The 27,785-nt window shown below is 41.1% G+C and overlaps 1 protein-coding gene across 7 annotated transcripts in view; it reads left to right on the forward strand.

Annotated features, from left to right (window-relative positions):
• Positions 1-27,785, forward strand: part of HDAC7 (histone deacetylase 7) — a 229,121-nt gene that overhangs the window by 51,204 nt on the left and 150,132 nt on the right. For 2 of the 7 annotated variants that reach the window (XM_081938922.1, XM_081938927.1), the window contains exon 2: positions 27,532-27,603. The exons of 2 other annotated variants lie outside the window; for them this stretch is intronic. In XM_081938922.1, the coding sequence (XP_081795048.1) occupies positions 27,532-27,603 (72 nt within the window). Of the gene's footprint in view, positions 1-21,653; positions 21,805-26,490; positions 27,604-27,785 lie in introns of those variants that run through there. 3 more of the 7 variants (XM_081938923.1, XM_081938926.1, XM_081938921.1) reach the window with 3 other exon arrangements.

The following is a 27,785-nucleotide window of genomic DNA, read 5'->3' on the forward strand; positions in this document are numbered from 1 at the left end:
AAGTGATTCTCATCCAGGCAATGTTTGCTAATGTTGAAACTTGAGGGCAATTTGGTCCCTATTTTCTAAAGCCACCATGGAATGCCTGTTGAGTCAAAGCCATCTGCCAGGAAGGGAATCAAACCAGTTTGATCTGGTGAGAAAAGAATTTTATTTTTCTTTTGCACTCCAGAGTTAACACTAGCATTACCTGCCTGAGTATTTGCTTCTGTCCCCCGTAACAGTTGCTTAACTGTCAGAGTTGTAGAACAGTGGCACAAGATCACATATGTATTTGTAAGCTAATTTGAAAGAGCTTTTTATCGCATCAAGAGATTGTAAGCACCTTTAGAGGAATGAATTAGTTTACTAACTTTCATTATTTTACTGGTAAGAGCAGAGGGTGATTAAATTGGAAATCTTCAAGGTTCTCTTCATGTTGATATTATTCTCCTGTAGCATTTTAACTAAGCCATTATTAAAAGTCTATGGAGATTTTCATCATCCAGGTCATGGTTGTCCCAAAGGTGCTTTTGCCGACAAGTCAGAACTGAAGAAGCTTCTTGGATGAGAAGCAACATGTCTTCAAGGAAAAACAAAGTCCAGTTGCCTTTTGAAAAAGCACCTTTGGGTAAAACCATTATTACTAAAATAAACCAATATAATTTGAAGTTGCTTATCTCTAGGGTAATCTGAAATCTGGCATTGCATATAATCAGCTCAGTAAGGGGACACTGGATTGTTTCACTCTTGGTTTAATAACATAGACAGACAGACACACACCTTACAGAACAAATAATGAAATGTATTATTTTTATCTAATCATATTATTCCATTTTGTTTAGTTAAAAAGTTACTTTTTTTTAATGAGCTATTTCCAAATCAATATTATAGAAGACCCAGATTTCTGTCAGCATTCTGACTGTGGTTTAAAAACAGCAGTAGCTGTTCCTCCTCAAATTGTAAATCATTTATTAGATTGGATACAAACTAAAAACAGAGTCTGAAACTGGAAAAAATATTGGCAAATTTCTGTTCCTGGCTAGCGATGCACCCATTCATCCCCCCCTCCCCGCCTCCCCTCCCCATTTAATTCCATAGTTGCAGTTTTTAACACATGACAGAAACTGTGGTCAGCCTACCACTGGATGTGGGTTCCTTTATAATTGGAGATTTCATAATAATTTGTCCTCTTGAAAATACTTAAAAACTTACAACAAGCATTTGATGGCTAGAGGTCAAACTAATTGAATCACACTACAAAGTAGATAATAATTATTCTTTTCGTTTGCTGGGAAGGAAAGATTTTTCATTCTTATTTTCAAGTATGTTAAATGTATTGTATTATTTACATGACAGTTGCCATGAGACAGGCCTAATTTTGTCATGTTAACAACTACCTATCAGTGACTTCCATTTTTCAGTCCTCTCCACTAAGGAAAAAGAAGTTGGCTCAATAACACAATGTATCTGCTATGAAACTATTATTGGGACGCACAAAGTTAATGACAATCATGTCACTAAGATAAACTCTTAATTTTGGCCAATAAGATGGTAAGGAATAATTTAATCAGTTGAGACATTGGATACTTAGAAGATATTGCAAGTATGCAAATAACAGCTTAAAGGACTTTATATAATTTGTTTTTAAAGTCTCTGTTTTACAGCTTGTGTATTTTCATTATCTGTTTTTGGTTATTTTTAAATGTTTGGCACGTAAGCAAGAGAGCCAATAAAGACTCGTGGGTAATCTGTTACTGGTCCTGGGCCAAACAGACTGAAGACCAGAGTCCTTTAGCATCAAATTTACAGATTAATCTGCAAGCAAATTTTAATCTCCAATTTAAATGTTAGCTGATTCATATATCAATCAGAGATCCAAGATTTTAACTCTAGGCAAACAGATGGATGTTTTAGCAAAGAACTATTTGCTTATAGTAGGATAATATGAAGCAGGTCCAAGCCTTGGCTTCTTCCCAGATTACAAATATTGTAAGTAGATAAAAGAAGTCCAGAAGTAGGACATTTATCTGTACGATCTAAGAAAATGTTAACCCAAGCATGAGCAAACTTCAGACTTATGGGATTTCTTTTCTTTCTTTCTTTTTGTAAATTACAACTCCAAAAGTTGCCAAACCAGAAACTTATATTTAGAATTAAAGGGTCTACAGATTTGTTTCAAACTTAATAAGTTTCACATTTTTCATAGAAAAATCCCATGCTGGTCATGCCAAGATTTGTGGGATATAATTGAATATAATAATTTATTATTATAAGTATTATAAAATAGTTGTTTTGATATAAATAGGAGTTATTTACTTATTGTAGATCCATCCCTGATCTAGCAGTACATTCAAATCTCTGTCTCTCTAATCTAATATGCTGTTCGAGAATTTTAAACAATGCTCTCGTATATATGATCATATATGACAATATTTTGGGGGTTCTAGGTCCTTAAAGTCATGTGCCACTCTTTCTCCCTTTGTTCTGATTGTTTTGCTCTTTGGAGAACCTTTCACCTTGTAGAAGAAAATGGCTGACGATGTATAAATCACCAGGTGTATAACTGTCATTAATGGGTCACTTAAAACAGCATTTTAGAGTCGCTCAGGCAACCTTTTTGTTTCTATACCAGCATAACGTACCACCAAGTGTTTCCTTTTTCGTTTTTTTTGGGGGGGGTGGGAGTTGTTGGTTTGCTGCAGCTGTTTTGAGTTGTTTATAACTTTTTTTTAAATGGAAGAAATAAATAATGAATTTGTAGTGACATTTTAGTCTGGTAACAAAGGAGTTGGGTAGCAACCTCTTCCAGATAAATCCTGCTGAATTGGATTAAACTTTTAATGAGACTCTTTTTCTCCTCTTAGACCCCTGGGGAGATAGGTTAGGCAAAAAGTTAAACTTGATTGAAAGCTAAATTCCTCCTTCATCTATTCTGTCACTTTCACTGCTACTTCATCATGCTGTCTCCTGTTACTATATTTGGCCTACTAAGACAGGCAATAGCTTTTCCATAAACTGGAGTCCTTGGCAGTTCTTATTTTCACATTTCTGTGAAATTATAGCATCTTCACCAGTGTTAATATCAGAGCTTAGACTAAGAGCTTAATCAGTTGCTGCAGATGTTGATTTTGTGTATGTGTGTGATTGTGGGTGTGGGTGTCCTGCTCTTGCCACTTACAAGCCGACATGTGTAATATTTACATTTTAATTCACCATCTCATTCATATCTGCACAGCTCTGCTTAAATGGCTTGTAGCTCACATTTGCTGTTAGCACGTGGATAATTGCAGTTTTCAGGCATTGAAGGTTACATAGCAGCTGTTATTTTTGTCCTTCCACCCTCCACCCCCAGCCCATTTGTCAAATCAAGTACAAAGTTAACCATACTTTGGAGAAAATGGCTGCTTGCCCAGTCTGCATTCCTGCTCAGCAAACTAGTTTAGCCTTGAAGGGTCCAATAAATTGGTCAGCTTGGAAAGTGAGGATGCGGCTGGAGCATCCTTGTGTCAGATGACTTCCTCCAGTGACTTGTACCCTTCCTGACCAAGACAGAGAGACCTCCTCCGTTCGCTTTCCTCTTCCTTCTTAGAGGCTGATTGAGGAGCAAGGGTTTTTCAGCTCCGTCCTGTCTGTAGTCTGGGGTTGGCTTGCCAGCATTTGTGGTTTTACAATCACATTTTCCTATTTTTAATGAACGAAAGAGGAGATGGGGAAACTGACTCTCATTTTCTGGCTTTGGGTTGTCAAGGGAAAGAACTGTCACAGCACTAGAGGAAAAGGTGACAGTAACAGACGTGGCTGGGTGGGTGTGCCAACAGCGTAAGCATTGGGTGACAAGTCACGTTTTCTCCCGCCTTCCTTTTTTTCAGTATGGGCAAACAAGAGCTATACCCACACCTTTAAAGGAAGTGCTTCCATTTGCCCTTCTCCCTTTCCATATCATTTTCACACCCTTTATGTTGGGATTACACAGGTGCCCACTAACAGCCCTTGATCAGAACAACATGAGAATATAAGCGGCTCTATCAAGCATTAATTAGATCATGCATATGACACGGGATAAAATTGAATTTGAAAAATAGACTTTTCTACATGGGAGAAAACCCTTCCAAGATGGAAACAATCTGAGGCATTTCTGAGCTACCAACAGACCTGTGAGATAGGCCACTGAATTATCTCATAATTTTTTTTTCTTTATTCAAATTTGGTATAGCCCTCGAAGTCCAATGGACTGGACAGCGTACAGTAACCAGTAAATGCACGAAACAGATAAGGCATAAAACCATACAAACTCGAGATTAAAACGATCCTAAAAGCCACACAAAATTTTAATTAGATTTTAAGGAAGAAGCTAGGATGGGAAAGGAATTGCTGGCAAAGGCAGACCTCAGATGATCTCTTCCTCCTGCTCAGTATGTTCTCTCTGCCTTCCTTACTCTGCCTTCCTTACTCTTCCCTGATTGTAGTGCAGTATGAACAGGAGTTCATCATTTGCATGGCGCTTGATTTCGGTAAAGTTGGCTGGTGAAAATTTACCGAGTGAAGGAGTTAACTTAAAAAAAACAGAGGTCTGGAACAGGGCAGTAGATTTTCATGTGATATTCAGGAGATTTGCTCCCAAAGGCTTTCCGTAAACACAATGCCGTAGCCCCTTTAGAAGAAGCCCTTCCTCTCCTGCAGTATCTGGAAGGCACGTCTCCCCGTTCCTTGGCAAGCTAGAGGGGGAGGATCCCCACCCGCCTGCTGCTGCAGCCTCCTTTAAAGGAAGTGAGCATATTCTTCGCTTTGATGTGCTTCTGAAGAATTGCTATAAGGAGGCAACGAGTTTGTAAAGGGACAAACTTCTCCCCCACCCCAAGTCACCAGCTGCTCTCATGGGGTAGGATTCAAAGATCCTGCTTCATTCTCCCAAGATGAATTTCCTTTGCCACAGGTAATGCTTCCATTGGCAACATGTCTATGAAGAGGAGCTCCTTTCATTCATGTACAGCAGGGGCACAGATGGGTCTTCTGAGAGCTGCACGAGGGTATCCATGTGAGGCCCAAGAGCCCTCTAGAGTGGGTGAAGAACCTTGGAGTCTGTTTTTGTATTTGAAGAAATTATGGGAAATTGAGAGTTTTAAACCTTGTGGAAGGAAGCTTAAGGCAGATGGAAGCTTATACATTGTTCAGGCCCCAGAACCTGTTAGTCTCTTTTTTTAAAAAATCCAGAATCCCCAATTAAGAGGCCAAGTTCTAATAGTAATAGAAAATCGACTGTGTTCAAGTGAATAGCTCCTTCTTCTTGTCTTTAGTCTCTCTCTCTCTCCCTCCCTCTCTCTCTCCCTCCCCCCCTCTCTCCCTCCCTCCCTCCCTCCCTCCCTCCCCCCCCCTCTCTCATGCAGCTCACTCAAGTTGTGGCAGTACTCTTGAGTTCTTCAAATGATAGTTTAAAAGTCCTTGGCTCCAGGCACTCCTTTCAGTCCTTCATGTACCCATGCTCCACTCTCCAAATAGCTCCTAGAGCACCTGCCCTTCACAGTTCAAACAAAGCTGGCAGAAGTTGTGTATGGCTGATCTATCACTAGAGTTCTGGTGTAGCAGCCTCTGATCACCTCCTTGCGTCACCCTCCCCACAGTCTTGCTGGGGCTATTAACTGGGGGAACAACTGACATCTCACCCAGCTAGTTACCTGTCTGCCGAAGGATGATGTATTTTGCAAGGAAATAGCACAGAACAGTTCCAAGCTTTGTGTGTGTATGTGAATCCCAGGGCAGGCACACGCCCTGCCCTACCCTGCGTCCTTGTTCAGCAGAAGGAAGGATTTCCCAGCATGGTAGGTGGAAGCATTGTGCAATAGAGGGCATGAAACTCCTCCTCCAAGTTTCTCTTCCAAATTCAGGAGATGATGATTATGATGATAAAAACGCTAAGATATTCCAAAGAATACATATACATAAGTATCAGGCAACCACCCCCTACCTGGCAAGTCAAACTTGCTTGAGTTGGGGACAGCAACATTTAATCCCCTCCCCCCATCAATTCAGACTGCTGAAAAAGAAGACAACAGACATACTTTTTTTTTTCAAAGAGAACTTTGGAGAAATATTCAGGGGAAGCGTACAATATTCCTGCCATTGTTTAATCCCAAGGCTACATGGGTAGGGTGGGAATGCCTTGCCTTCAATTCTTCAACAGTTTTGTAGGCTCTCTGACTTCTCATACTTTCATAAAAGAACCTATGGGAGGAGTGTGTTTTTAGTTTGGGAGTGGGGCATTACAAAAACTTCAGAATGAGCAAAGATGGGAAGGAAGGGAAGGGAAGGGAAGGAAGGAAGGAAGGAAGGAAGGAAGGAGAATAACATGAACAGAATCACTACTAGCTATTGAAGCTCACTCAAAGCAAATGAAGAAAAATTCAAGAGGCACTGAAAAATTCAAGCAGCTTAAAAATAAAGCAGAAACATCTTTTTTGGAGCATGACATTATGTGTATAATATGCATATATGAAAATTCAAACATGTATCCATTAATGGGGATGAGCAACTGACTTGATGATAAATACTGGGCTAATGTCAATTTTCTGGAATACCTCTAATATTTTTTGATATTTCAAAGCTTCAGGAAACACATCTGCTTTGCAAATCAAAGATCCCGGAGTCGAGTCTTAGCATCTTTTAGCAAGAGAAAATCTCCTTTGAGTCATACTCGACTTTTGATGACATCATGGATACGTTTGTGTATTTTTCTGGGCAAAAAATAGAGAAGTGGTTAGTCAGTGCCTTCTTGTAGGAATTTTTGTTCAATTTCTCAGTCTACTCTGCAGCCCTGGGTTTTCTTGGTGGCCTTTCATCCAAGTGTTAAACCAGATCCTATCCTGGATGTCTGGATCAGCCAAGATCAGCTGGACGCTCCTTTTCTGAATCTGTGTTATCTTAGAATCATGTCAGACTTGATTGCTTATTTGGCAGCTTCCTCTATTCCTATGAAAACATTTTTTTAAATCATCTTCTTTGAACCCAGCTGACCTCTCAGGATAATTCTGCATGATGGAGGAAGAGCAGGATGATGATGCAATCAATAAAAAGCAAGCCATTGCTTAAAGCTCAGAAGCTTCTACCAACGCAGGATGTATTTCTTTGTTAAAATCAGCATTTCCGAGCTATATTGTGTAAGGTGCCAGATCCATTTGGGAATGGGTAGCATATAAATTTGTAAATAAAAACACTAAAATGCATTGGTATCAATGCTCGGTTCAGGAATTTATATTGTTTTACATATACCCTCTTTTCCCGAAAATAAGACCTCCCTAGATAATAAGCCCAATCGGGCTTCTGAGCGCATGAGCTCAAATAAGCCCTCCCTCCAAAATAAGCCCTCCCCTAAAATATTTAAACGCATGTGCAGCCAGTCCCCGTCATTTTGTGGTGGGAGGGAGGAACATGCTCCACTTGCCCCTGCCACCCATGCAGAACAACCTCGTGGAGGCTGCTCCTACAAACTCTAGCTACCACAGCCCTTCTCTTAGTGGTGGCCGTTAAAAGAGAGGCAGGACCAGTGACACTAGGGCTGGCAAGAGTGTGCCAGAAACAGAGACAGAACCTCCGGCCCTCTCTGGATCAGCTGATCTGCGGGCCACGGTTTGAGGTTAAGGGGCCTCCTGCACCTCAAAAATAATAAGACCTCCCTGAAAATAAGACCAAGCGCTTATTTTGGGGGTCAAAAGTCTTATTTTTGAGGAAATATGGTAGGGGTTTGATAAGGCGATCTTAGAACTGTGTAGTTCTATGTATGTTTGTGTTTAGAATTAATAGATGCACAGGGCTGGCCATTCAGTTCCTTGGGGCCTTCCCGTAGGAATCTTTGCAGAAAGTAACACAATTGTTTCTCCCCATATAAGGTATTTACCAGTTACAGATAGCCATTAAGTCAAACCCTGATTGGGATTCTAGTGCTTATGAAATATAAATCAGTGTGGAACTCCTTCACATCAGGGTAGTATCATAGTTAAAATGTCAGTCTCAAGCTCAAAAATTCAAGTAAAAATCCCCACCAAGGACCTTGGGCCAATTGCTATTTCTTTGTTCATGTTACCTAACATGATTGTTATGAGGTTAAAATTGTGGAAACACACATGCATACAGGCCTAACTGTGTATAATAAATAGTAACAGTTGCCCCCAAATTCATGAAATGCCATTCCTCTCCTGTTTTTGATTTTTAGGGGAGCTTGGAAAGTACCAATTTTCCCTTTGGCATCTGGTGGTGACGGAGGTCTTTGAAGCTTTTTCAGAATTCTTTCTTTTAGATTTGGTCATTTGTTTAAAGTTGTGTTAATGTTTATTTCTTGTAAGCTGCTTTGAGCTCCAGAAAAGTTACTCTTGAAAAGACTCTGATTTTTCAAGATCAATTCTCATTGCTTTCCCAAATTTCTGCAGAGTTGGGTGCAATAGTAACTTCTCAGGTTTCTGAGCCAAAATTATCACCATCGCCAAGCTAAAGATTGCTTGCTAAAAGCGATAATGATTAAGAAGTAGCCTAAACTATAAAGCAAAACCCCAAAGCTTTGGTTTTCATCAAGCATTTTGGAACGGACTGCTAAGACACAGGACTTGTGACTTCATTTTTCATTCCAAGATAAACTCTTCACAGGGAATGGGAAAGAACTCTCTGTTTTCGTCTAGAGATTTCTATATCTCCAGATCTGGGTTCACATATCTTATTAAGTCATGGCTTGTCTAACCACAATTTATTGAATAAACCACATTTGGCTGGGCTTCTCACAGCACATGAAGCCAAAACCACCCATCACATGATAGCTTAGTGCAGTATGCGAACACTGCCAGAACTTGAGAGTTGGCTAGATTTAGAAATTAGGGAGCAAACGTTTTTGTAGAAAATAAGATGAGAAATAAGCAAATGTCAAATTTCCTGGAGAAAAGTTTTTTAGGTAGTTTTGTCAGATTGTTAGAAATTGATTTTTGTGTTTTGTTTTGAGAGAGAGAGAGAGAGAGAATTGTAAATTACTGAGTTGCAGACTGTTGGATAATTTATATTGTAATTTGGAACTTGATGAATAGATCAGGATATACTGAGAAACTGCTGGATAATTAGCAGCATTGTTACATTGTTTAAAATAACAAGCCCTTTAAAAGCAGACTTAGAAAGGCAGATTTAGCCTCTAACTGGTAGCCCATCAGATGTAGATTGGTACTTGTATGCACAGACCTTCTCAAAATAGGACAACCGAGGAATGAATCAAAAATAAGCTTCTCCCTTAAACTACCACTTCTTGCATCTGGCGCCTTCCCTGAAACCACCATAATCTTGGCAAAACATCCAACTGAGACAAGGTGGTTCCTGCAAGGTTGATCATAGCTGGTTCTACCATATCTCTTCAAAGACTTTGCCTAGCAACATTGCAAACCAGAGCATCTATGATCAATGCACAAGAGGGACAACCTCTAATTGAGACTGAACTTAAATGGGATCAATATTTAAAACAGGGGTGTCAAACGTGATTTCATGGAGGGCCACTTCAGGATTGCGTTTGACCTCGGGGGACCGGGAGTGGCCGTGGCCAGCTCAATGTCACTCATGTCGGGGGCGTCTGTGGTGGCCCAAGTGCTCTGCCAAAAAAACCCAGGCTTCTGAGCTCCATTTCTGGCTGTGAGGGCCCCCTGCAACCCTCTTCCAGTGAAAATGGAGCTTGTGAGGGCTGCCTGTAGCCCTCCCAAGCTCTGTTTTTGCTGGCAGAGGCACCACGGGATGGTCCTTCACTGTTTCCAGGGAGCCCCCCCGGGCCAAATCTAAGTGCCCTGTGGGCCGAATCTGGCCCCTGGGCCTTGCGTTTGACACCCCTGATTTCAAATCTGTATAATTGTCCATTAATCTTGTCTCTGATTAAAAAAAAGTGTTTTGCCCTGTCTCTGCCATTTCTTAGGGCAGGACTGAATGGCTCAACTGGGCCTTCTTTTTATTTGTGTCCTCCCCTACACACACACACACGGCCATTGGTTATAACTGGAAAGTTACAGAATGTGTTGTAAAGTGAATCAATTTGTATTCCCCAATCAAAATAGCACAATGTCTTTCTCAACCATGTAGCTAGCAAAAAAAAATCTTAGATCTTAGGTCACCCCCTTTTCCAGCAGCAGTATCCCCATCTGGTGTTCTTTTAAAAATGGGCCTTGAACCAAGAGGTCCTGTTTTGAGATACGGGGTAAAAATCTTTAATGCTTCCATCATAAAAAGAGGAACCTGGAACTCTGAAAACTCCAAACAGCATCAGCATTGGCTGCAGGGACAGTAAATGTCATTTCAGTATAATTTGCTACCAACTCAAAGATGAATAAATAGTGTGTCTACTCAGCCTGGGGAAAGGTCCCAAAGTTATAACTGCTTAACTTTCTTGACTATCACAGCATGATATAGAAATCTTTCTTGAAACGACAAAGGATGGGAGGTGTATGAGTGTTACTCCACTTTCTCAGAAGGTGTAAGTGATCTGTTTCTCCATTAAATAAATGCATGTAGAAATATGAATAATTGCAAGAACATTTCTCTGCATTTAATTACTGCATGCTGTACTATTGTGAAATATTCTCTGCTACATCATACTCAGGAAAGTAATTGTGTGTGTGTGTGTGTGTGTGTGTGTGTTTGGGTGTGTGATTCATTCTGCTCTGGTAATTATGAATGCAGCTTTCACATTCACATTAAACTATCAGAGTGTGCTGTGGGAAGCAAGCAAGTATTTAATGGAAAGGAAGAGCCTTGCTTTCTCTCAAGCCAAAGGATCTGGCAAAGTTTGCTGAGGTAGGATTATCAGTGCTGCATGTAAAACATCCTCAGCCAAAAGATAAAAATATATTATAACAGGAAAGTGAGTGGGCCTTGAGCTGCAAACAGAAGTTATTGCGTAAAATAGTGAGTAGAGATGATAGAGAAGCCAGGGGCAAAATGATAGTTTGAAGTATGAGTCCATGAACCGAGTTAAATGTAAGGATACTCTGTCTATACAAATACAAACCTTTGTCTGATTTGTGGCAAATGGCAGAAACGTATATCTAAATTTAGATGGGAAGGGGAAAAAATCATGAATTGAATATTATTGTATACATACAGATGGAAAGAACCGCTAGTGAAATTGACAAATCTTACTGAAATGGGTAAACTAATTTCTTTGATTAGAGAAAAGACGCTAATGACATTTATCACTGACAAAACTTCTTGCAGACTTTTTGCATCAATGGAAGATGAATTTGTGATTTATGATGAGAAAAGGATAAATTATAGAAAGAAGACTATTGTGATGTAACTTTAGAGAGAGCGGTAAAAATATAATCTTACTTATAAAACCTGTGAAGAACATTGTAAACCACTGCTTTGTTTCTTTTTTTCGTTCTTTTCTATTTTTCTTTAGCCTTTTTTTCTTTTCTTGTACTTTTTTCTTTCTCTTTTTCTTTTCTTTCAGGCATACAGAATACCTTTCAACACACTATTGTAGATGGGGGAACTTGAGGCCTTCGAGCTGTTATTGACCTAATAAATCCAGGCTGATATACTAGAGATGAATACTTCTTCAGCAACCTCATCAGGTTCACTACTTTCCTTCCTCTAGATTGCAATTTTGTTGTAATCTAGATCTCACCTTTCTATATTACAGATCAGAGCATGATTTAGCAAAATTCATAGCATGGGTGGCCTGCTCAGTTTCTTAGCTACAATTTTCTACATTTGTGGTAATCGTTATCACATACCGGTAGTTTTGTTAGGGGATGCTGTATTGTGGAAAGTTGGCAATGAGGGATCCACATCTCGTTCTTTCTGTGTACTTATCAAGTTCACAGAATTTTACAGAATTTCCATCAGTGACAATACTTAGTATCCTCTTTCTGCTTGGCTATTGTATTTTCATCTTATCAGCTAGACTAAATAGACCATATTTTTAAAAAAAACAAATTGAAGGTGATATGATAGAGGCGCCAGGTTCCCTTTTCTTCTTCTTACAGTCATTTTTAGCTAAAAAGGATGCCTGCCTTGCCTGCCTATTACAGAACACAGAACAGTGCAGGGAGAGTATGTTTAATGTATACTCTGTGTGCGTGTGTGTGGAGCTTGCCTTTTTATATTTCAGGCTTCCCCAAGCTCGTGTCTTCCAAGTGTGAGACTCCAAGACTCTCCACAAGCAACAAGGCTTTCATCCAATTTCAAAATCTGAGGCCTCTTTTAAGCAGAGGATTGTCAGTGGAAAGTCCTTGAAAGCAAGTCCCTCTCCTTGATCACAAAGAGTAGAGTGGGTGTTTTTTTTATTTGTACGTGCCTTGATTCTCTAAAAATAGACTCTGCACCTCCTTTAAATCATCCTGCTAAGCCAAGGAATGCAGTGGCAATCTGCTTGAAGAGTGTCAGAAGGAGGCACGTTTGGATCCAGTTTTTCAGCCGACCAGTTGGGCACAGGCTCTGCTGAGTCCGTGTTCTTGTTTATTAGAATCAAATGTAGGCCACATCTGTGCTGCAGGAGACTTTGCTTCGTTCTGGTTTTGATTTACTTGGGGTTCCAGTTGCTTAAGGGCTGCTTTTCTTCTCATCTTTATAGAACCCCCAAAACTCAAGCCTTGCTTTGTGTTTCCCCAGCCTTCGGTTTATTTCTTCTTGAAAACACCAGGGCCATGCAAGGCCACTGAAGTGGTCAGCTGCTGACACAGAAACTTCAGTAGGTGCTTTGCTTGAGGCGCTGTTATGCAGGAAGGGTAGTTCCCGCTCTAGGGTAGAAATAGCAGGTGGAATCCTGCTCCTACCCTACTTCCAGTTCTGTCTATCTGGGCCAAAGTCAGCCGTTTAAGCTGCAGTCTAGCTTGAATCCACTCACCTTCCCTTAGCCCATGGTTTTCAAGTGAAGGGTGATCTCAGTGCTTTGATCTGGATGATTTACATTACAATACATGGCCTACGTTACTATTTCTGATAATTACCTGTAATGCAGTGGCAAAATAATTACCTTGCTCGAGATGTACTAAAAGAAAATCACAGAAATGTACGCCTCTCTATTTTTATAAGTGTATAAAATCATGTGTGTGGAGGTGTAATGCCCAGCCTGGCCACGCCCAGCCCTGGCCCTCTGAGGTTAAACAACCCGGATGCGGCCCTCAATGAAATCAAGTTTGACACCCCTGCTTCAGAGCCATAAATGCTGACATGAAAATTGAGGGAAACTCCGTGGTGGGTTCCGGATGTCACCCACATGGACGTGCGTACACGCACACGGAGCACGCATGCATCACACTTGCCTGCGATGCTTCCACAAGTCTCCGCAATGCTCCAGCTGCTCGGCGGAGCGTCGCGCAGGCGCCGTATGCGCCATGCACATGCATGGAAGCGCCAAAGGCTTAAAGGACAGGTAAGGAGCTTGGGTGGGCCCTCCGGAGAGCCGTACCAGAACGGTACCCAGTGCTCCGGGCAGGCTCCGGTACGCCCGTACCAGGGCGTACCGCCTGCAACCCACCACTGGGGAAACTAGAATGGATCTGTGCATTCTGTCCGCATCTGACACTTGAGCCAAATTTCCTAGAATCTTCTCAGCAGATGTAGGCTGATTAATTATTGGATTCTATAAACTGTCCACAAAGGAGATCCCATGGATTTGAAGTCAAATCTTCATAATCTTAACTCATTAAAGCAAGGCTCCCCAACCTCCAGTCCATGAGCGGTACCAGTCTGCGACATGCCAGAAACTGGGCAACACAAACAAACAAAGCCCCATCCAGGGGACCCAGGCAGCACGTGAAACCACGACCTCTCCAGCCCACAGAAAAACCTCTCTCCGTGGAATCATTCCATGGTGGCCAAAAGGCTGGGGGCTGCTGCAAGAGAGTCAGTTTGTTTGAATCTTCCCATCCATTTTTATTTTTATTTTTTGCAAGGGAGGGGCAATTCATCAAACGTCAATTAACAGGCTGTAAAAGATTCTTCTTGCAGATGGAGCAGGTCCTTTGCTACTTCAATATCCCTCCTCTTATAAAGCTTCTTCCTCCATGGCAGAGTCAACTAGCTAGTTTTGTAAATGGTTTAGAGTTGACATTACAGGCAGTCTTCAATTCACAGCAGTTCATTTAGTGACCGTTCCAAATTATAAAGGCACTGAAAAAAAGATTTATCACCGTTTTTCACACTTATGACAATTGCAACATCCTCATGGCCATGATCAAAATTCAGAACGCTTGACAACTGATTCATATTTATGATGGTTGCTGATGCTGCATTTGGTTGCTGTTCGTACATAATCATCTGTGGCATTCTATTGTTTTAGTTATTATGGCTTTAATGGCATGTTGTGTTTTAGTTTTAGATTGTGGTTTTTGAAACTGAAGTATTGTGTATTACGGTTTTTGTGTAAGTTGCCTTTGGAAGATTTCTAATCTGAAAACTTACAAGTAACCTTGAAATGATTTCAATAATAACAGTACATCTAAAATCTGTTATGAAAAGTGATAATTGCTTCATATTTTTAAGAACGTCAATTCTAGACATAGTTACTTGGACTGAAGTTGAATTCAGCATAGGGGAACTTTCTTCGTAGGATTTGATTACATTCAAGAAGCTCATTAAAACTGATCAGTAATGTGACTGAGACCAAGATCATTAGATTCTGCCACTTCATCACTTCAGGCTAAAGGAAAGAGCTGCTATTTTTTTAATGTTTTCTCCGTATTAAAAAAACAAACCACACGACAGCTGGAAACTAACCAATCAAAGAGAAAGAGTCCAACCCAGACATTTTTCAGAAGTTCAGAATTTAAAACCCATTCATGAGTAAGCCTTAAATACTGTGATTCTTCTTCCACCGATCTGAAAGACTGCACCGTCAATTCCCAGCCTATTCTCATCAGTATCAAAAGTTTTAAAAAGAAGAAGACAGTTTTATGTGTTTCTTGTTCAATTCCAGATACACATTCTTCACTTGGCAAGAGAAGAGAGTTACCTTAACAAAGCTATTGCAAGATTGCACATTTATTCAAGCTCCTTTCTATTGTTGTTAAGAGTTTTTAATCATTTCTTCTAGGCCCTGCATGGACTGTGGGTGTGTGTATGCATGTGCAAGCATTGTATACACACACATATCTGTACATGAATACCTAAATACATACCCTCAGTCCAAAACTGGGGTTTTTTTGGAGGGGGGAAAACAATCCAATACATTTCAACATTTCAGTCCAGTATATTTCTAACAGCCATGCTTTCCCCCAAATCTCTGCTATCTGAAAAAAAACTGGAGATGTCCCTAGGATTGAGCCACATGGAATCCTCCAGATACCTTGGACATTATTCCCTGCTACTAGCTGAGGAAGGTGAAATCAATGGCCCCATATACTTATCAGAAGAATTCTCTGAAGGAGAATGGGCTGATTAATGCCACATGCCTAAAAAGTATCTTTCCTAATCCATTACAATATTTAAATAGATAAATATTTAAATAGATAAATAGATATTGCCTGATCTGTTTGCAAAAACCTCTTTGCAGATATTTTAAGGGATGGATGCTTATTTCAAGCGTACAGTCAAATGATAGTATAGATCAGAGGTGATATTCAGCCGGTTCTGACGGGTTCTCGTGAACCGGTAGCAGAAATTCTGAGTAGTTTGGAGAACCGGCAAATAGGCTGGCCCCGCCCCTGCTGCCCCCCACCACCCAGCTGATTGGCGTGGTCAGTTTATTGCTGCTTCCCAGCCTGGGTCTTCTTTTGTTGCCCTGTACAGGAGAATGGAGCTGGAAATCGGGTTAGTGGAGTGGGGAGGGAATGGGGATTTTACAGTAACCTTCTCCCAGAAGTGGGGAGGGAATGGGGATTTTGCAATATCCTTCCCCTGCCATGCCCAACAAGCCATGCCAACAGAACTGGTAGTAAAACAATGTGAACCCCACCACTGGCATAGATCCTTCACCACCAGTCTGGCTTCTGGTTAGGATAGCCATTATATACTGAGGGTTTAAGAATCAAAGCATTTGCTTTGCAAAGCATTTGCAAGGAAAGACCCATGGGAAGAAGCATTAGGGAGGAGGGTCCCTTCCCCCCCCAGTTTAGGATCTTCCCATTTTTTTCAGTTCAGATCATATTGTTGTTTCTGTTTGTATCCACGGAGGGATGCTCAGTAAGGTAGTGCATACGTTTGGAATTTGAAGATCTTTCTTGGACATTTTCACAATATGGATAAAGTAGCAATAGCAATAGCAGTTAGACTTATATGCCACTTCACGGTGCTTTACAACCCTCTCAAAGTGATTTACAAAGTCAGCCTATTGCCCCCAACAATCTGGGTCCTCATTTTACCCACCTTGGAAGGATGGAAGGCTGAGTCAACCTTGAGCTGGTGAGATTCGACCTGCCAAACTGCAGGCAGTCGGCAGTCAGCAGAAGTAGCCTGCAGTACTGCACTCTAACCACTGCACCACCGCAACTCAAGTAGATGATATGGTCACTCTGAAATATCAAAGTATTAACAGGCAAATCAACAAGATTGTTCCCAAGCACAGTCTACACACACAGACACACACACACCATATTTCAGACCAAATTTGTTCTTTTTTTCCTGGGCATATAGACACATTTCTAAACAAAGCACTAGACTCTATAGCCACTCATCATTTATTAATTAATGCAATGCTTAAGGCAGGTTCCTTGCTTTATAGCTTCCTAGCTTTCCATGTATTTATTTGGATAGCATAAATGAGAAACTCTGAGGCTATGGATACCTGGGGCGATAACAGAAGATGGTACCTCTGGGTGCCATGCAGAGGACCTAATTCTTAGGATGTGTCTATCTACTAGTAGGAAAAGGGAAGGATAAAGAAAGATACCATTACTCTGTCAAACATGAAGATCTGTTCTGGTTTCTGTCTTCTCAAAGACCACATTTGGGCTCCAAATTGCCATTTGCACATTTATAAGGGGGGGGGGGCATTTCTAGAGTTCATGAAAAAGTCAGGTAGCTTTTCTACGGTATCCACAAAAGAGCAGGTATCCAGAGGCTCTCTGTTGGTGACTGATTTTTGTTCTCCTCATCTCAATTATCTTATTATTATTGGAGGATGTTGCAGAAGAAGCCAACACACAAAGTATATTCTTGGCTAATCTGCCCCATTTGCATAGAAGAGTCATCGTGTTTCGTGACATCTGTCCCTTCTTTGGAAAAGGGAAGTGTAATTCAGTAGTCTGGGAAATCTCCTGTATTTAAGTTCGCTTGAAGAATAGTTCCCTGAATTATTAGAAAGAAGATGCTATAAGAACTGATTGAGACATGTTATTTGCCCAAAAGAGGAAGCAGGAAACGGATTTTACTTGATAGCTGCATAGCTTTCAATTTCAAGATTTAGCTGAGCGGCTCATTGCTGCTTTGGCCCGGTAGGGCAGTTTCACCTCAGACCTGTATCTGGCACCAATAAACAGCATCACTCACAGAAGGGGAAGGATTACAGGTCATAGCCTAGCTTGCCTGGAAATACGGAGAGCTGCTGCCTATCAATGCAATTGTTATTGATTTTAAAAACCCTCCATTGCTACAGTCATCTTAACTGCTCCTGTCAAAACAGCCATTTTCATCTTCCTCTACATTATTCTTCTGCAGCCTAGCTGTACTAGCAGTGCTCTGATGTACTGTCATCTGTCATTCTAGTTGGGTATGCTGAATGTTGTAGACCAACCCATCAGTCTGGGAACGCTGCTCTTCTATATAGTAAAGGCAGAGGCAGGCTGGTCCATTTAATTTAAAAATTTTTTTGCTATTTATACTGGGATTGTGGAGTGGTTTTGAGCTCCTTTGCATCAGAATTGCTTGCAGAGGAAACCTATGCATTTGTCAAAAGCCTGTTGCATGTTCAGAAGAGGAAGGGACCTGTTCCCACATTTGCAAATTTATATGCTTTGAGTAACGTGTCCACAACCACATCTGTAAAAAACAGAGGAAGGGCATGGCATGGATTAACATAAAATTTGAATAGGCTAATTGCTGAATGGATACTTGTAAATGTGTAAGTAATTAGCCCAGATTCACTGCCCCAAGGTTGAGCAAATTGGTAACGATGTACTCACTCCCCAGCCAAACATTAATTGATAACTTCAAAGGTTTCCCTAGTCTTCCTTAATTTTTAAAGCAGGCAACTCTTGATATACAGGATGCCTGACTATGTTTTGTGACTAGGGATTGATGGGCACCCCATGTAAGATAACCAATTTGATGTAGTGATGAAGCTGCTGGCTTAGTAACCAGGAAACTGAGTTCTAGGCATCCTTTAGGCTGGCTGCTTGACTTTGAGGACCTAAATTGTTGGGGGCCATATGCTGTAAACAGCTTAGAGGCCTGTAAAGCAATGTGAAGCGATATGTAAAGTCTAAGTGCTGTTGCTATTTGGACCAATCAGGATTTCTCAGCTGAACTCAGCTTATGGAGTTATTGTTGTGGGGAAAATAAAAGGCAGGAGCATTTGGTTCAGTATATTCACTGCCTTGAGTTGACCAAAACCATTTTTGTTTTAAAGAAAATGTGTGTGCATGTGTGTGTGTATTTAACTCTTGTGGCACCTGTGCTTTATGACTTGTGACACTATAGCGAAGTGGGATTTGCTGCTTGTTCAACCAACATGAAAAGTAATTGTAGCTTAGTCTGATTCCACTGTTCTGCTTTGTAAATATGGTTATGGCTTAATGTGGTCTAGAACAGGTCTTGGCAGCTTTAAGATGCATGGACTTCAACTCCCAGAATTCCCCAGCCAGCCATGTCCATCGTAAAGTTGCCAAGATTGGGAGCCCTTGGTCTACTCTAGACTCTAGAATGAGAAACCGTAGCCAATGGTATTTTTCCACTGCTGTTTCTAACTGGAGAGACTAAGCTGCCAACATGAGATGCCTTTTTGGGAGCAAGTGCTAACCTCACTAACTACCCTGTTTTTTCTCCCTCCACCACCCCTATTGGCAACCCACCGCCTCCCCCCCTCCCCATTCCAAAGGCAAGTTCATTTTTCAAGAGATGAACGGCCATCCTTGCAAAATTCAAACTCAAAGATCAAAGACTATAAAACTCATGGACAGCCTTGAGGCGGCAGACCAGATAAAAAACGTTTTCTTTCACATTTGTTTCCAAATAGGGGCAAAAGGGCAGACAAGAGAAAAAGAGGTCTTGGGAAGTGATTGTGGGGGGTGGGGGGGGGAGGCATGGCTGAATTTACAGTTTGACAAAATACAAAGGAGGAGAGCAATATTGAAGGACGAATGGAAGATTTATATTTCGGACTTCACAGAGAGGTTTCCTTTGCCTCTATGGTCCAGCTGGGGAAGGAAGGGACCCTTCTCGAGAACAACAGCTCTTCAGACACAGTTTGCCAAGTATCTGAATAGTCAGCTTCTGGAGACTATGTGGTGGCAGAAGTGGTGGCAGGGAGTTCCAAAATCTGCAAGTTGCCCATCTGGATTATCCATGTTGGAGATCACCCTGCCAGGATTAAGCCCTTTTATCTCATTATTTTGGCCCAGGGAGGGAGGGGTGAAACATGTGCTTCTGTTTCCCTCTATTAAAATGTGTGTGGTTTAAAAGTACTTAATGGGATCCAGATTTGCAGAGTTGCATGCTTCTTTATTTATTTATAACCTGAAAACCTCTTGTGTGTTAATGAAGGGATACATCTCTTGAGCTCAGTGGGACTTGCTTTAAGGCTGGATTCACGAGAAGCCACTATAATCTTTTGCAGTATACTTGTAATTTACCAATCCTTGTGGCCAGGTTTCAATCTGTGGGGCAAGGTTCAATTGATAGGGCCAAAACTACAGAGCCATATTCTTTGGTTTCTCCCCCTTTCTAAATGTTCTTTGAAGCTATTTTGGATTGTGTGTTTACAAAGACTAGTGTGATGGTAAACAAATAAAAGTGCGACATGGACGTTTTCCTGGATCTACCGTAAAATAAGTTGAAACTTCAAGGAAACTTAGTCCCTGATTTGTGTAGAAAGTCTTAGTCACATGATGTCCTTCATATCTGGTAGTTAACTTTTCAGTGTCGATGGGAGTTGTAGTCTAGCATTTTTGGAGACTGGAAAGACGGGTGTCTCAAATGGAAGCTTTAGGTTTATAGTAAGGTAAAGGTAAAGGTTCCCCTCACACATAGGTGCTAGGCGTTCCCAACTTTAGGGGGCAGTGCTAATCTCCGCTTCTAAGCTGAAGAGCCAAGCGCTGTCCAAAGACGTCTCCGTGGTCATCTGACTGGCATGACTAAATCCTGAAGGTGCATGGAACGCTGTTACCTTCCCACCAAAGGTGGTTCCTATTTTTCTACTTGCATTTTTACATGCTTTCGAACTGCTAGGTTGGCAGAAGCTGGGACAAGTAACGGGAGCTCACTCCGTTATGCGGCACTAGGGATTCGAACCGCCGAACTGCCGACCTTTCTGATCAACAAGCTCAGCATTTTAGCCACTGAGCCACCGCGTCCCAGGTTTATATTGGGAAGATGCAAATTTCAGTCTAACCATCTTAGGTTATTGCTTTGGGGGTGGTGTAGAGAATGATCACATACAAGAGCTGCATTGGAGAAGCAAGTGGATAACATTTTAAACAGAAATAGAATGGAGAAAAGTAGCAAAAATAACATGCTTCCTTTTTAGTAATACTAACCTTCAGGTTTCTTCAATTTCCCAGATTTTGATGCAACAAATATTGCACTCAATGGATTAAATGCTATTGCACTTTGTATCACCTCCATGGCCAGATCATTAGGATTATTTGCATTTGTGTAATAGTTAGCAAGATAGAAATATAAGTTATGCTTGTCTCAGTAATGTAATACATCATGAACAAATGATGTAATTTGCACTAATTGCATTGCCCTGTAACATATTCTTTGATTTACTAAATTTCCCCTTCCCTTCTCCCATTAAAACAAGTTTCGCTATGGCCCACCCTGACTCTAATGGATTCTGGATAGAGTGCAACATAATAAAAAAGCATTAAAAACATAAATAATAGAACACAAGAATAAAAAAGGCTACTGTATCAAAGACATCATTCACCTAACCTAAGGGCCAAACTCTTGCTAGAACAATGTTCCTTCTTTGAAAACCTTATAAAGTAGGAGCTATTAATACATTATACATAAGACAGGAGACTAATTCACTAAGAATATAATCTGAGGCATGTTTGCTACAAGAAAATGCTGCTGAAGTTAGAAGGATTTATGTTGGAATAAGCATACAAAGAAGGGGCTATGCAAGTTTCCAACAACATGATATGTTTAATGGATTGAACAGTATACATTTCCTGTATCCAAACTTGGACTGGCAAAATCCTTTGGCTTCTGGAATACCCTTCCAGTATCCTAAATGGCAGTGTATCAAAGCTTGCCAGTGAAAAGGTTCTTTTTTATTTTGGCACAATCAGGAAACTTGGATAAAGATTCTAAACTTTGAAAAGCCCAAATCTAAATAAACAGTGAATCCGGATGAGAATAGTAGCTCAACAAATTCTGTATATCTAGGTTCTTTTTTATTGTTTATACCTAGAATAATAATTGCAAGGGATTTTCTATTATTGGTTTTAAAATGATGATACATTTTGGCAGTCATTTTCCTGAGCATACTTACTGAGAAACGGAAGTATAATTTGTTTCAGAGGGTAACCTGAGATTAAGAGCAGCTGTGACCACAGGTTTGAAGCTCCACCCACTTTTTAATAGGCCACACACACAACACGAAGGAGGACTTCAATCATGACTGCCATCTTGTTTTTCTTTTATCCTGCCTCTCCTGTGGATGTTTCTAAATTATTCTGAAGTCAGCTTGGTGAAAGTTGGTGATGGAAGGTAAAAATAGACTGTTTCTAACAAATGACTTTTTCTTTTTGGAAGAACACTATTCTTCATAAATGCAATTCAGGCCAAAAAAACACCTTTTGCATTCTTGCTTGCCATTTAATCTACACGCATGAGATACTTTGATGTTTGTTTTTCTTCACCATGAGTAGTTGATACTCTTTGTCAGCATCACTGCTTTCCCACCTCTTCCTTGTTCTGTGATGAGGGTGGAAAGTCTTATCAATGTCACAGATGCCGTACACAGTTTTATGAGAGAGAGTGGTGGTGGTGGGGAGGATAAATAGTATGAAATGGAAATAGCACTAGCAATAGCACTTAGACTTATATGCTGCTTTACAGCCCTCTCTATGTGGTTTAAAGAGTTACCCTATTGCCCCCAACAATCTGGGTCCTCATTTTTACCCACCTCGGAAGGATGGAAGGCTGAGTCAACCTTGAGCTGGTGCGATTTTGCCAAATTGCAGGCAATCAGCAGAAGTAGCCTGTAGTACTGCACTCTAACCACTGTGCCACTGCAGCTCAATGACATGAATTTCATTAGAGACCAAGGTAGGACATCCTTTAACTATGATTAAGAGGCAGCTTAAAGCCTTTATGCTTTATCCTTATTTCCTGATCATTAAACTCAACAGAGGTTTGAAGATACAGCTGTAGCCTATTAATTGGTTAAATATCCATTTAGAAATGGATGTGTATCCCTCTTTTCCTTTTAAAGTAAAAGTATGGGGGAATCTTAACTCTGATGAGGATTTGTACTTTTTATTTTGCTATTTATATTTCTCTCTCTCTCTCTCTCTCTCTCTCTCTCTCTCTGCCCCCTCTCTCCCCCCCCCTCTCTCTCCCCTCTCTCTCTTACTTACTTAATCTGGCTGACCTGGACTGATCTAGATAACAAAACAGGGATATTGCCTTGATAGTATTTGCATGGGGAGCCCTGTGGAAAACCCAGGGTTTAGTAGGCTGGATTGGAAAGCAAAACAGGTGATGTGGAAAGAGATTGTGAGCTACCTTGCCATGCGATGAAACCTGAATGGATCTGAAACTGTAAATCACCAGGAACTGATCTATCTTAGAAGGCAATAACTTTAAAGTAATCCTAATTATTAGATTCCATTTCAGATTAGGTATAGAGTAGATTATAGGTTTCATAAATAAATGGGCTGACAGAGGTGGATCGAGGGAGGAAGTTGATGTCTTTTACTCCACAAAATCCCTTCTCCAGGTTATTATTTGTTCTAGGAAGAATTAAACAGCTGTTTCTTTTACAGGACAAAAGCCATTTTAGGAATAGTGACTTTTTGGGGGAGAAATGGTGCTCAGACAGAAATACGTAATTATTTTTTCCTCTGCTACCATTCACATTAAAGTATCATAGCTTTTTATGCCTCTACTGTTGGTCCAGTTGCAGATGCATTCAAGCATTTCTCAATTTGTTTTGCTAATCTAGGAGCTAGAGCCTTGAACGGGGACCTTAACTATGAAAAGCAGGCCTTTAACCTTGGTTATGCTATCCTTGCTTTTTATTTTAACATCCTGAGATTTTTTTTAAAATAACCTCTTTTCCTGGAATGTCCCCCCCCCCCCCAATCACATGCCTGATGTGTAATTTTACTCTGACTGTGATATTCCAATCAAGCAGTGTTTGCACGCCATGTTTTTCTCCAGGAGTATAAATAGCAATGTGAGAACCTCCTGTGCTAATTTTATGATTCTTTTGCTGATGTGTAGCTTTCGTTTCAGGTTTGATGAGTAGGTCATAGCAAATGTCAGTGAGGTGACCACTTGAAAGGAAGTGTCGCTAGTGACTGATTCCCTTGGAGGTTGGGTACAGGAAATGACAGTAATGAAATAAAGCATACTTGGATTCTTTATTTGGGAAGATTAACAGAGACAATGAAATCTTCCTGCTTAACATCCTATGTGATTTTGAAACCTTCCTTCTGATTCCATGGCCTTCAATTTCCTGATCCATATTCTCCCCCAAAATAAGAATGGATTGTATGCACTGTAGAATAATATACGTGTGGTTTTAGCTTGCCAAATTCTGTGAACCCAGCCATTGTGGTTTGTGTATGATGGTTAATGGCTTACTGTTATGAATGGGCTGGAACACAATGGCCTTTTTCAAGAAAATGGTTAAAAGTAACAGGAATTTTCATGGTGTGTGAATTCAGCCATTGTTTGCTCAGGCACGGTTTAAACCACAATTGGCTGAGTTTGTGCAATACATTAGGCCATAAGCCATAGTGCTTCAGTTCACAGCATGTGAAGCAAAACCATATTATATGAATTAAAGCATTCATATTCAACTGTAGTTATTATGCAGCAAAATCATCCAGTTATTCTATTCAAAGAAATGGAGAGGACGGCAGAGAGAGAACTACAAAAATAGTTCAAATAAGCACAGCTCACTAAATGAAAATGTAGAAATATTTCATGTAACTTAAAGAGTGATGAGGAAATGTGTTTATTTGTTTAAACATGTTTCAGCTTCATTTATAGTCTTGCAATTGAGGCTCAGCAAGTCATTCTCAAGGCAAAATGCTGGAGTAGGATCTTTTTCTACCTGGTTCCTTTAACCCACCAACCTCTCTCTGTTGTCACTCTCACTTTTTCCGAGAGCAACAAAGAAAGGCTGCAGCAAATCCTTCCTGAACCTGAAGCATTTCAGATGCATTGCACAAAATGGCTGGGGTTTGGGGAAATTGTAATGCAGGCTCAGAGGAGATTTGGCTTTTTAAATCTAAAATATACCAAGTTAGGGGATGTTGCGCCCAGAGACTGTTAAGGTTAGAGGGATTATGATTTCAATACTATCCCCCGTGTGATTGGTCAATTCCATGAGCAAGAGATCTGAGCCCCTGCAGACCCAAACAATGATCCAATACTGATTACTTCTCTTACATAAAGCAATTGGTTTTTCTTATTGACTCCCCAGTACTGAGGAGGATGGAAAGGTTTCGCTTTTAGGGTTTCTTTACCTGGCTTTAAACATAGCTGCTGTGCAATTCATTGATTTTAATTTTTATCCTAATGGAACAGAAGGCCAACTCTTTACAGCTTCATTATTCTTGCCATGGGTTATCCAGTTACCTCACCTTTTGGAGTTTCCATGTGCAACAGTCCAATATAAGATGACTAGTACTTGTGATTGATAAATCTGTACCATGTAAATACAATTTTAAGTTCCTACATCATGCTGGAGGTCTAATGTTGTTTTAATTGGTGTTGGCCTAAACTGATGGGCAAACCAAACTGCTGCAGTTGTATTAATAGTTTAATATGGTGTATAAACAAATCATAATTAAGAGAACTATCACTTAGTACAGGTGGTCTTGGACTTACAGCAGTTCATTTAGTGACCATTCAAACTTACAACAGCACTGAAAAAAGTGACTTATGACCATTTTTCACAATTACGATCTTTGCAGCATCCCCATGATCATGTGATCAAAATTCACATGCTTGGCAACTGACTCATACTTATGACCATTGTTTTATCCCAAGGTCATGTGATTTTGCAACCTTTTGACAAGTAAAATCAATGGGGAAGCCAGATTCACTTAGGAACTGTCTTACTAACATATCAGCTACAATGATTCGCTTAACAACTGTGGCAAGAAAGGTCTTAAAATGGAGCAATACTCACTTGACAAATGTCTCACTTAACAACATAACTTTTGGGTTCAATTGTGGTCGTAAGTTGTACCAGATGTAAGCCAAATCATAGACTTTAGCTGAACTAAAATTTTACCTATCTACCAGATTGATTTTCTTCTTAAGATTCCAAGTATTGTCTGAATTTACACAACCCACTTAAACTAAGATTTTCATACATTAATTGGGTTCATACAATACTTTTAACTACCAGTATTGTAAAACCAACATGACCCATATTATGCCTTAATAAGATATAAATGCATAGTTTATTCAACAAAACTTTATTACAGCATGTCTTAGTATGAACTCTGATCTCGGTTCACCATATCTATTGAAATAGTTCTATCAGTCATTGTGTACCAAAGCGTAGTGGTACAAAAATTATACCACTTTCATTGTACACATTGAATTTAGAATGCCCTTCCCAGTAAACTGCAGTCTCTTTCCTAACATTTAGTAAGAGATGGCAGTTAAAAATTAAATTACAAATTTACTGTATCTCGGCACTCTCTAGACTTGGTTTGATTCTAAAGGAGAATTACAACTTAAGAATTCATTATTATTCCTGCAGTGCAGGAATATGGATCATCCACTTTTACAAATAGTAAGACGAGCAGTCCTTGTTTAACAACCAGAATTGGGTCTGGCAACTCTGTTTTTTAAATGAAGTAGTTGTTGCTAAGTGAAACTTGCTTACGATATTACAGCAGCTTTCCTTTGCTTTACAGGTCATAAAATGTTAGGAAAAGTTACTTTTTCCTCCTTAACTGCAAATGGTCATTACTGGAAATGGTGATAGAACAAGGTCTTACCTGTAAGCAACATATTCCAAATCATATCAATGGGAGTGTTCTGAATAAATTCTGATTAAAATTATCAGGCTTTAAATTCATACTACTGTCCCCATGTTGTATTTCAAGCTTTGTGAACTGCCGGGCCTTGCTTCTTAGGCCACAGAATATCATAGCTGATCTTGCATTTTCACTGTTTTTTTAAAGTATTTTATTATACAGTTTGTTATACATTACAGTTTCATCTTTGCAACAGCGATATATACCGGTTATATCCACAGTTTTTTACACTATACATACTGTTATATCTCCTAGTACACATTATCGTATTCGTAATACTTGTTTCATAGCTGATCTTGCACTCTCAAATGTAACTCCCTGCCCATTACCTCGTAGTAACCAAGAGGGCAGCTTTGGAAACTATCCCCTTTCCGTGTCGGGGGGAGGGGGCGGGGGGACGACGACGACTGCCAAGCACTTCCAAAGCCGTCGTCATCAATCGCGGGGCACGTTCCCACATTTCCAAAAAATTAATCTCGGCTTGTGAAACTAGCATTTGAATTCGGCCGAACTAGATCAGCGTCCTACGACTCTCGCGTATGGGAAGGAGTGGAGCGCAGGGGAGGCGGGTGCTTCGCTCCCGAGCACCAGATGGAGCACTTGAACAGCAAACTTTCCGAGTGCCCTGCCATTGGTCGAGGTTGGGCCAATCGCGAGCGCCCTCGGCAAACAATGCAACTTTCTCCCCCCACTGCTCAGTGCGGGTTCCTTTCTTTCTATTTTTTTCCTCCTCTGTTTTCCCCCTTTCTACCCCTTCTTTTCCTTCATTTCCTCTTCTGTCGTTCCCTGCTCGCGCGGTCCTCCTCCGGCGCCTTGGTTCCGATCGGCTGCGCGGGTGGGGAGAAACGGCGGGGGCCGGCCGGGCGCAGGTGGATCCGCCTGGAGAGGCGTTAGCGGCTGTTGCTTCTGAGTGATGGAGCTGGCAGGGATTGCCTCGCCTCGCCGCTGATCTCTAGCGCCCGCAACGAGGATTGGCCCCGTCATGGCTCGCTGCCCTTCTTGACCCGTGGCGTGTGAACCCAGCAAAGCAGCTTAACGGATCTCCCCTGCGCGCTCCCTTAGCCGAGGGGAGGCAGCAGCCGGGAGGAGGGTCCACCCATGCCAGGACTGCACCCAGCCTTGGGCACCGCCGCTAAAACGAGCAGCAGCAGCAGCAGCGGCTCCTCCGGCGCTCACCACTCCGATTCTCTTTTCTCCTCCCCAGATGGAATTAAAGGGCGGACGGCAGAGGAGAAGGGCGTGAGCCTGGACGAGAAGAGCGGCGCCTCAAGCCAAGGTAAGAGCCGACTCGAGCCGGCGGCGGATCCCTCCTTAGGGGAACGATGACAGCAACCCGCTGCGAAGGGAAAACGGCGACTAGCGTAGAAAAGGAAAGACGAGCCCAAACGTGGGGCGGGGGGGGGGGCTCCCCTTTCCTGCATTTTCTGCGCCTCGTGACTCGCCCAGGAGAAAGGAGTT

This window comes from Natrix helvetica (genome assembly GCF_964273705.1).
Source record: "Natrix helvetica genome assembly, chromosome: 1".
In the NCBI taxonomy this organism is placed as follows: domain Eukaryota; kingdom Metazoa; phylum Chordata; class Lepidosauria; order Squamata; family Natricidae; genus Natrix; species Natrix helvetica.